Source organism: Silurus aristotelis (genome assembly GCF_946808225.1).
Source record: "Silurus aristotelis genome assembly, chromosome: 10".
NCBI classification, from domain to species: Eukaryota; Metazoa; Chordata; class Actinopteri; order Siluriformes; family Siluridae; genus Silurus; species Silurus aristotelis.
This window is the reverse complement of record NC_139583.1, coordinates 16031178-16042385: the sequence shown is the minus strand read 5'-3', so window position 1 is coordinate 16042385 and position 11208 is coordinate 16031178. Positions and strand designations below refer to the sequence as shown.

Sequence of the window (11208 nt, the reverse complement as noted above, 5' to 3'; positions counted from 1 at the left end):
GCTTGTTTTAAAATAACAGGCTACACGTGTACTTCCATAGCTTGGTGTCCTCGAGAGAGCGATTAAGACTCTCCTTCAATGCATATTGATTCCCGTTTACTCACTCCAACCAGAGCGAGGACAACCCCCCATCCCCAACACCCCAACACACACACACACACACACACACACACCCGCACGCACACACACCCGCACACACATAAGCACGCGCTTTCTACGATTCTGTGTGTCCTCCACTCTAGTCATAAAGGGCTTCACTGACTTCCCGGTGCACATCGACAAATCGTTATAAACCTCCCGCTATTTGTGTGATCAGTAAATATGTAGTGTAGAACCGTCTTTGGGTCCCGTCCTAATCAATACCGGTTTACAGGAAGTGTGCTTTTTGCGGGTGAAGATCACCGATTAAATGAGGTTTACGCGGTTTTAAATGTGCTCGCACGAATCGGGTCGCGGCTTTCTCATTTACCGCTGTGTCCCGAACATCACATTTGGAAGGGCTTCAATAAACGTCTACAATGCTTACAATATTTGAATACTTGTTTACCGATCGTGTTCCGTCCAGAGTGCTTAAAGCAGCTAATCTGGTGTGTTAAAGTTTAGTCTGGTCTAGTTAAACTTGGCCATACATAGAGAGAAGGTCCACATAAACAGACAGGTGTCTCTCATGACTGCGTCTCCCCCTCCCTTTCACAGTCCCTCAACCTACACAAAGCAAGTGGCGTTCTATCGTCTGTACAAAAGAAAAACACGAAAAGGACTATCTAGTCGTTTTTTTTCCAAACACTTATAGATCACTGTCTATAAATACAACCCCATTCGTAGCTGACTACTAAATAACAAGCTAACAAAGTTAAAGTGTCATAGAAAAGTTTGCCTGAACATGTACGACGCTCTTATATTTTGTTATTTTTGTTGTTTCACCTCCTGAAGCTTTTTGAATAATTTCAATAAACAGAGAAACCTAATTTTCTTCTGCATTACCCCGTTTGTGGAAAAGGGAACACTGCCCCACCAAATACACCGAGAAACACAAAGAAGGAGAGAAGACTAAATACATTTTCTCTAGGAGAGGATGCACTACGGGGAGGACGAATCTACATCATACGCTCTGGGTATGTTTCAGAGACTATGCATGTTTATAACGCTCTCTGGTTTTGCATCGAGGCTATCTAGTATTTACAGAAAACGAATTGGTGTCGGATTAAAATTGCAGTTACTTTCCAGTAATTGCTGGTGTCATTACAGAAAAACGAAATCAATGGAATACAGTACGTATCATAATTGCACTATGTATCATGTCACGAAATGTTACATAAACATTGAGCTGAGAATTTTTTATTTTATTACATTTTTTTATTGTTACGATTTTTCGCTTATTTCTCGTCATTGTATACATTCTTTTGTATAAGAAAAGAAAACAACGGGAGCATGCATTTCCATCTCACCATACATAATAGCAACACTCACCAAAAAAGACTTTCAGTAAATTCCAAAATGTATCGGTGTTTTCCTGCGTTTTATTTTTTCTTCGTGTCCGTTTTGCGTTAGGACTTCTGTTTCGTTCAATGCAAAGCTTGCTTAAAGAAATCTGACTTAAAAAAACAGAACATTCCGCTTCTTTTGCATGTAAGAAGGTAAAAGATGAACGCACGCACGCAGAGACGCCGTCTGTTTTAATTAGAAACGAGTTTCAGCGTTAATCAGATTTAAAAAGAGCGCACGTCGCTATTGGCTTTAGCGAGAGACGAACAGCCGGAGACGCCGTTTTCTACGTAAGATGTCTCCTGCAGGTTTAAGAGAGTATTTTGAAGCGAAAATTATCCATACGCTAGGGGGCACCAATATACTGTCATACACCCAGTTTTCAGCGTTTCTTCCTCAATGGCGGCATATGCTCTTATTTAGAGCTATACATTTTGCAGTGGATCCGTGGCTGACAGCCCCTAGAGATACACAAAGTAACCTTCAAACACGATTGGCTTTTTAGAAGTTGATATGGCTTATACAACCTGAGCAGCGAAATGCAAGACATTCAACCTCACCGTTCACACAAAACATGGTTCCTTTTGGTCCGTTGAGCCTGATTCGTCTCAAGGTTTCTTGCTCATATATGTATATCATGTATACCATCTCATAGTTTTTCTTGCTACACCAGGTTTGATTAGTAGGGATAAACCTCTAGGGACTTATTTATGAATTTGACACGTATGTTTGTTATCTGTTTATTTACTTAAACAGATAACAAAGCTGCTTTGCGATAGGGACCACGCTATTTAAATTAAATTGAATTGATTTGATTACTACTACGTAACGTAGAGAAACCATTCGTGAAATACATTAACCCAGTATATTATGTAAGTTAAAAATCTTGTTTATTTTTTTTTTTACTTTTGAAGTAGATTAGAGAAAAACATCAATATTGCTCTAATCCCTAGGCCCAACGTGAAAAGTCGTTTTACTTATTCTAAGTCTTCATATATAAGAAATCGTCAAGGTGGTGGGAAAGGAGGATATTTGGGGACGACCGTCCAGGTGTAACATTCTTTTTTACTGAAATCATCTATATAAGCTATTTGAAGCTGAGTAACCATAAGTCCACGAAAGTGAACAAAACCAAGATGATAAACACATCACGCCAGCTATATTTTCTTTAAGACTTTAAGTTGCTGCTGAACAACAGCCCTAATAATAATAACAACAACAACAATAATAATAATAATAATAATAATAATAATAATAATAATAATAATAATAATAATTCATGTGTAATAGCAGTAGTTTTATATTTCATTAACTTATACATCCTTTATATATATATATATATATATATATATATATATATATATATATATATATATATATATATATATATATATATATATATATATATATATGATGCAAATGTAGTGTATGCGGCCCGGACAGTCTTACACATCTCTGAATTCCTGCAAGTTCTTTTGGAGTTTGCGCGTGTGAAGTTTATACACATCATGCAAACGATTGTTTGATAAATAAATATGGTACATATGCTATGGAGTTGCAGTTAGATTAGATTGTTGTTATAGATGAGTATATTTTAAGGCATAGCGTACCTTAAAGTGAATTTAATATGACTTCTGTCTTTAAAAGTATTGATAATGGAACACGTTTAAGCATTAAGTAAATTAAACAAGTATCCGAACTCTATACATATGAACGTAATACGTACTACATATTTTATAGAGATACTATTTCTAAATATGATCATAGCGGAAGCGCTATGGTTTTGCGCTGGAACATTAACATCAGAGGTTATGCCTAATGGAACTGATTTCACTTTGCGCCGTAGATTAGTAATAGCATAGGATTGAAAAGAACATTTATTACGTGGTTCTTATCTTATTTAATCGCTATTGCCACTATCTTATTTTCGCGCAGTATGTTTAGATGATTAGTCAATCGGTCTCATGTTGCCGTTAACCATTAAATTAAACTATCACAATCTTTGAATTGATTCCACATTAATGATAAAGAAATGCGTGCTGTATTGTGTTGTATTGGAAAAGACTGTCTTTAGGACCGTGTCGTTCCTCGGCCCCTTTTCCATGCTTTGGCAAAGCACCAAGTAGCACAAGTGCCGACTAGCCAATCGGGTTCAGGGGGGGCGGTCCGTGAGCTCTGACCAGTCAAAGACAGTCACTTTCCATATATGGCAAACCATCTCCATGGTAACGTGTGCTAAGTTGCAGCAGTCGTGTCAAAGTTCACTATATAGAGAGCTCGGTGAGCTGATCAGAGAGAAAGCATTCTGCCAGCCCAGCGCCTCCAAATCGCAAACACTTCCTAACCTCCTCTATTTCATCATATTTGATCACTTTGATTCTCCATTCTATTCTCTCATTATTTCTGCTACACGCAAAGGAAGCTCAGGGGGTTGTGCTCTCTTTTTTGTTTCCTTATCGCTGCCGCTCGCCTGGAGAGTTGACTTCATATTTGACTCGATCACAGAGGCTTGGTTTTGGTTTTGCGCGCTGTGGCGACTAACACTACCTCATCTGGAAAAAAAAGGAAGAAACGGTGATATTTTGGTCCAGTTTTCTTCAACACTTCGAGACTGGAACTTGCTATTTCGCTAGCCAGTTTCTGTAATCTATACGTGCTCTGCTATTTTCCGCGAGTCTGAACGCCGTTAAGTTCCATCGGCCCAATCTCTCTAACAGACTTTTACTCATCTCTGGTCGTCGTATTTATTTTTCATTTTTTTTTATCTTCTACGGCTTTCCTGGATGGATGACTGCAGTCGCCCCTGGACGTGGCCTCTAAGAGCAGGACTGCGATTCGGCTCGTCTTCTTCCCAGTTTTAACCACAGCCAAGTCCCAAAAGCGGGCTACGCTTTGTCGTCGGCGCGCGAGTTTCAGTGGGATAAAATCAAAGGGTGCATTTTTTTATTCGCCCGATCTGCAGAAAACCGTGCTGTGTTGCTTTAGAACAAGGGACACAACGACACGCTAACAAACAAAAAAAAAAAAACAAGAAAAAAAAACGGACTACACAAAGTTGCTGACTGATTAGATATGGCAATGGTAGTGTGGAGAGGCTCCCAGGACGATGTGGCCGAGACGCAGGGCACCCTCTCATCGCAAGCCCAAGGCGGACTAACCCTTGCGACCCCTCAGCCGGGCCAGCTGAACCTCACCGCCTCGCAGGTTGCGCCTCCGACCCCGCAAACTCCTGTTCAAGGAGCTCCAAATAGCAACGCGCAGTCCACGCCAACAAACCAGACGTCTCAAAATCAGTCGGACAAGCAGCAGCAGCAACACATCGAGTGCGTAGTGTGCGGCGACAAGTCGAGTGGCAAGCACTATGGCCAGTTCACGTGCGAAGGCTGCAAAAGCTTCTTCAAGCGCAGCGTGCGGCGTAACCTCACGTACACGTGCCGCGCCAACCGGAATTGTCCCATCGACCAGCACCACCGCAATCAGTGTCAGTACTGTCGCCTCAAAAAATGCCTAAAAGTTGGCATGAGACGGGAAGGTATTAAGATTTTCTTTTTCGGTACCTCTGTTGTTTTTTCGTCTGTCGGGGACCAGTGTATGTTGTTCCATTTTCTCTGCTTTGCCTCCGAATCCCACAGACAAACCAGCCAGTGCTTTCAGAGAATGCCGATTTCGTGAATGCTCCACATGGCGCTAGCAACGCTCAAATAAAACACATTCCACATACAATTGCATATGCATACATTCCTACTTACAATCCAAAACATACAATTATGCTTTAGAATTTTGCATTTGTTCAGCAATACAATTTAAATAATACTTCTGCAATACATACTACACGCTTAAAAAATCCGCCAGACAGTGCAACCCCCCCCCCCCCCCCCCCCCCCCACACACACACACACACACACACATATATACATACACACAAACACACACTTTAGGTCAAGATCGACTGCAGGCCGCCTACAGGAGCCAGAAAAAAAGTTTGCCGACTGATCTTATATGCTTATGTTTGGTTCGTTGTTTTCTAAAGCAGTCAGTTCAGTTTTAGTTGTCGGTGGCTAGTTTTGGCCTAGTAGGGTATGGATTACCATATGTGCCCTTCTTTGTTTAATCTTTCCAGAATCTGGTGTTCTGGATTATCTGATAGTATTTTAGTAATTACGAGTATACGTAATTTAATTATAAATTGTAGAGTTGTTTTTACTCTTAAAGACTTTGGGTTGAACTTTTAATATTACGAGACAAAATGTATTTGTAATATGTGCATTGTATCACTTAACAACGCTGTTATTATAACTGCAAATACGCGCATGTTTTATTTTTGAATAAATGTATTTAGATTTTTCGTTTTGATCTGTTTTTTGATCTGTCTAAATGCTTTCACATTTAAACAACAGTAAGTCGAGGTCATGCCGTGTCATGCCGTGTCATGCACTGATGTGTAGAATTTCAAACATCAATATCTGTAGTTTCTCTTTTTGCAGCGGTCCAGAGGGGCAGGATGCCACCCACGCAGCCGCACCACGGCCAGTTCGCCCTTACGAATGGGGACCCGCTGCACTGCCATTCCTACCTATCGGGATATATCTCTCTGCTGTTGCGAGCAGAGCCATACCCCACGTCGCGCTATGGCAGTCAGTGTATGCAGCCCAACAACATCATGGGCATCGAGAACATTTGCGAACTCGCGGCGCGCATGCTGTTTAGCGCTGTAGAGTGGGCCAGGAATATTCCCTTCTTCCCCGACCTTCAGATCACAGACCAGGTAGCTCTGCTTAGGCTCACCTGGAGCGAGTTGTTTGTCCTCAACGCAGCCCAATGCTCCATGCCACTGCATGTAGCTCCTCTGCTAGCCGCCGCGGGCCTCCATGCCTCCCCTATGTCCGCGGACAGAGTGGTCGCCTTTATGGACCACATTAGGATTTTCCAGGAGCAAGTTGAAAAGCTCAAAGCGTTACATGTCGACTCTGCCGAATACAGCTGCTTAAAAGCCATCGTGTTATTCACCACGGGTGAGTTTCAACTTTAACAAATAAACATATTCAGTCAGTAGATATAATAATAATAATAATAATAATAATAATAATAATAATAATAATAATTATTATTATTATTATTATTATTATTATTATTATTATTATTATTATTTATAATAGTAGTATAACGGAGAGCTTTCACAGTTCTGAGGGCGGCAATAAGATGGATCACACATTTTAATTCAATTATTTATTTAAACCATTTATGTGCACATTTCATTAAAATTAGAGATGACAACAGAGCGCACGTACCAACTAATAGAAATTAAAATAATGTTCAAAAACGATCTTAGCTCTTGGGCTACACAGCTACATTGGATGTAAACAAAAACATTGTGCTGTAATAAACACATATGTATCATTAATAGCATGTGTTTTACGAGTTATATATGGTGAAATCAGCATTTCACACACTGCCGTTATCTTTAAGTGTGTTATAAAGTGAGAACAATGTTGTGGTAGTTCTATTTTAAGTATTTACTATTTTGCTTCGGGGATAATCAATTATTTGTAGTAATTTGGAATGACAGTTAATGATGTCACGCTCGGTGGGGGAGGGAAGATGAGCAGCCTGTTAGAAAGAGAAAGAAAGGCCTAATGCTATATTTATGAGCATTGTAGCATCACTATATTGTGTGAGTTTAATCGTTTAAATTTATGTCTTGCTTTAGTTACACGCGGCATGAGTAGCTCAGTTGTACTGCGTCGCGTCAGATGAGAAAGAGAAGTTTCATTCCTTGCCAGGAAGGACTCACAGTTCCTTCCTTATTTTTGTTAGGGGATCTATTGATCCGAGACACATGTTGGATTTGATCCAGAGCTAGGTTATGACCCTCACTTCCTTTCTTTATTTTTGCATTATAAACTTTACACGGTTCTGTAAAAGTCAGCAAATATATCCTTAAGTATTTTATGAAAAGATTTATGTACACTGTTGCTGTGCAAGCTGTGGGCTAATGGCCACCGTACGCGACGAAGGTTTCTTTTTTCAAAATTGCTTTAATAATTTGTCATCATTTATTTTTTTAAAGAAATTATATTATAAACATATAACATTATATTAAACATTCAGTGTTTAATTTCTAGAAGTTTCAGGCCTATATTATGTTTGATTAAAATAATTTCCGAATAGCAATACATATGTTAAATATATTACAGTCATCACTCATAGACTGGGGATTGGCTGCGCTTTGACATCAGGTTAGTTCACCGTGGTGCCTCCAAGTTACTTTTGAAAGCGTTGTACGTATGGGTCATGTCAGACCCTGTACATGTAGTGTACGTGAACGTTTGCTTATACGTAGGCAAAATGTATTTCAATTGGAAGTTTTGATGCAGTTTTGATATATTTAATGTTTTAATTTTGCTGTTCATTATGTTCATAAGGTTCTTATAGATTATACCGCTTCCCTACAACCGATAGCGGGGTTATATATAGGAGTGCTTGTTTACTTGTTCTTTTATCTATTTATTTATTTATTTATTTCACACAGCATCCTGCTTTCTATCCTCCACATTGTGATGGATCGCATTTCTTTTGATGCAAGATAACACGAGTTAGTAAACGGTGTTGCCGGTAGGCAATATGCTAACTATAAGCGAGACTACATTTGGCAAATGACGTCGTTTGATGGCCTGAATGCGCGTGTATGTTTATGTCTCTCCCCTGCAGTGATTCCCTTTATGCACGCGAAGGATGCGAAAGCAAAATCAAAGCAGAATGATGATGATGCTGACATACTTACAATATGGAACCCGGCATTGTAGTACAGTAATGCAGTACGATGATTTATGCACGTGCGATTGAACCGGTGTAAGTCTGCGGTTTATTTAATGTTAGTTTCTTTGTCTTTCTTTTTTACTTGTAGATGCTTGCGGTCTGTCAGACGTGGCCCACATCGAAAGTTTGCAAGAGAAGTCGCAGTGTGCATTGGAGGAGTACGTGCGGAGCCAGTACCCTAACCAGCCTACGCGATTTGGGAAGTTATTACTACGCCTTCCTTCTCTGCGCACAGTGTCCTCTTCGGTCATAGAGCAATTATTTTTCGTCCGATTGGTAGGTAAAACCCCAATTGAAACGCTCATCCGGGATATGTTGCTGTCAGGGAGCAGTTTTAACTGGCCATATATGTCCATTCAATAAGCAAAAGGAAGGATCGGAAATGGGGTCCACTAGTTAGCGCTTTTTTTTGTTGAAGAAACCCGGCTGTTACACGAGTTTACTTTCATGGAAAAAGACGTTTTTCATAAATGACTGTGAATCTTCAAATCTGAGACTTTAAATGAAACTACCTGGGGCGGTCGGATGGGGGGGTATTTAATTTTTTAAAACAAAAGAAATACAAAAGTGCGAAAAGAGTAAAGGGACAAAACCACAAAGAACCTACCTTCTGGAGAATGGTAACTATAAAGTGCATTTTTAAGTGCATTTAGGATAATTTCGACAAATTCAGAAAGTTTTTTTTTTTTTACTTTTTACTAAATGTCAAATGGCTCTTATGTTCTGTGTCCATGTATCTATTTTTGTTTTTTCGTTTTTCTCTTGTTTACAATTCGGCCTATGTGATTCTGTAGTATGAAGCTGGTTCTTTCTATGATAATCATGGCTTAAAAACTTTTGTAAAGACGTTCTTTTTTAATCGAAAGTAAATTTACAGCAATATAGGGCAATATACTTATAAATGCTGAAAGCGCACTTACTCAGAACTCAGTCAAACAAATCCCAGTTTAGACTCAATGCACCACGGTGTATGTTACGATGCCACTATGCTGTGTATTTGTTATACACCCAAAAACTATTAAACGACATGCTCCATTGGTCTTATTTAAATTAATTTCAATAATTGGTTTAAACTGTAATGTGCAGGAAAAAAATACTTGATTTGACTTGTTCAAAGTTAATCTTTTCAAATATTTGTAGTAGATTTTCTGTCCGCTTTGCGAAATTGTCAAAATGTTACGCTATTGTTAAAGCCCATTACACTGTATTTTAAAAGCAGTTAAGCAGTATTAAATAAATAAATAAAAATAAACGGCTCACAAAAGCCTCCCCAACACACTTAAAGCATTATAAAAGTGCCTGTAAAGAACGAAATCACTGATTTGTTATTTAAACGTATGTCTGGGATAGAGGACGTTGGGAATAATTTTACAATTCAGTCTTATGATTGAGTATTTCACTTGAAAAAGAGGGAGAGACAACAGTTTGAAGCAGTATTCTTGTAAATATATAGGTCAATTCATTGACTTTTTTCTTAAAAAAAAATATATGTGATTAAGAAAAACTGTGGTTGCCATTTTTTCGGTAAAACAAATGTCTTCAACATTGAGTGGCAGAGTTAGCTAGTAGCACTGACTTTTTTTTGTATTGTACATACATATTACGACAAATGTTTTTTTTTTTTTTTTTATGTATTTAGACTGTGAATGCATGGCCACAGGTCGCTAACCTATTTTACCCTTGATATATATAAATGTAAATGTTTTTGACTGTATAGATATAATCTGTGCATTCACTACACTAGCCCTTGTATTTAAGAAGATGAAAAAAGAAACCAAACGGTCAATAATAGGATAAGACTTAACAGGGTGAGCTGGTTTGCAAAGGGGTGGATATTTTGACTTCAGTGTTCCTGCTCCTTTTCGGTCTGTAACAGATGCCTTGTATGTGTGTGTAAGTGTGAAAGCTTGCATTTTCGTCCTTGTCTCGAGGCTTTTCTTCAACACACAAGACACCATGTTGTGGTTGGATAAAAAGGGATCATATTGTGTAGTTGACTGAACAGTTATCCTAGGCTGTTCCTATGCCACATATGGACCAGAGAATGCTACATGATTGTAATTATGAACAGTTTAAACTGACCCACCTTTTTATATAAATATATAAGAATATATTACTGCAGGGTATTGATAACGTATAGATACTTTATTATTATTATTATTATTATTATTATTATTATTATTATTATTATTATTACTTGCAAGTGATATACGTGAGTATGTGTGGAAGTTTATAGTTGAAACAATTCTTGTTTGTTTGTGTTAGCTTATTGTAAACAAGCATTCTGCTGTAAATTTGTTCTTGGTATTAAATTATAATTTATAAATTTGAAATCAAAAATCTTGGATGTTTTGTCTTTTGTGGTATGAGCGATTTCTTTTTTTCTTTCTTAAATTTTATTTATTTAAATTTTTTTTACAACATTGTGTGTTACATTACTGATGAGGTTTTTAGTGTGTGTTGAGTGGTAAAGAAACAGAAAAATATTGCCATGCAAACAATTAAAAGTAACCGAAAATAATCAGGAGTGATATATATAATGATGAGTGATATATATAATGTGTGTAGGTATGTCAAATACTGCCATCGTCTGTTTTGTGCGTGAAATAGCAAAACGCGAAGCGCTTATATCCTTCCTGTACATTTCCAAAAAATTGTATAAAAATTTGGGTTACACCTATAGTCTATTACACAGTAAGGGAAAACAAGTTATATGAATCCGTCCCAAAGCTCACTTACAACTTAAGTTCCGTTTACATCAATCAATAAAACACTGTGCGTATGGACAGTGATAAAATCCACTCTCCAATGAGCCTCAATAAGCCTTTTTCGTATTATTTATATATATATATATATATATATATATATATATATATATATATATATATATATATATATATATATATA

General features: G+C 37.9%; 1 protein-coding gene across 3 annotated transcripts; it reads left to right on the top strand.

The window, feature by feature from the left end:
• The first annotated feature begins 252 nt into the window (after positions 1–252).
• nr2f2 (nuclear receptor subfamily 2, group F, member 2) lies at positions 253–10641 on the top strand. 3 transcript variants are annotated; one of them, XM_083552708.1, is made up of 3 exons: positions 253–1115; positions 5970–6497; positions 8390–10641. In XM_083552708.1, the coding sequence occupies exons 1-3, from the start codon at positions 1076–1078 to the stop codon at positions 8662–8664; spliced, it is 843 nt and encodes a 280-aa protein (XP_083408834.1). In that variant the 5' UTR covers positions 253–1075; the 3' UTR covers positions 8665–10641. The 3 variants fall into 3 exon arrangements, with proteins under 3 accessions (XP_083408834.1, XP_083408833.1, XP_083408835.1); XM_083552707.1 differs by lacking the exon at positions 253–1115 and adding an exon at positions 3380–5017; XM_083552709.1 differs by lacking the exon at positions 253–1115 and adding an exon at positions 5438–5562.
• Positions 10642–11208: the final 567 nt, after the last annotated feature.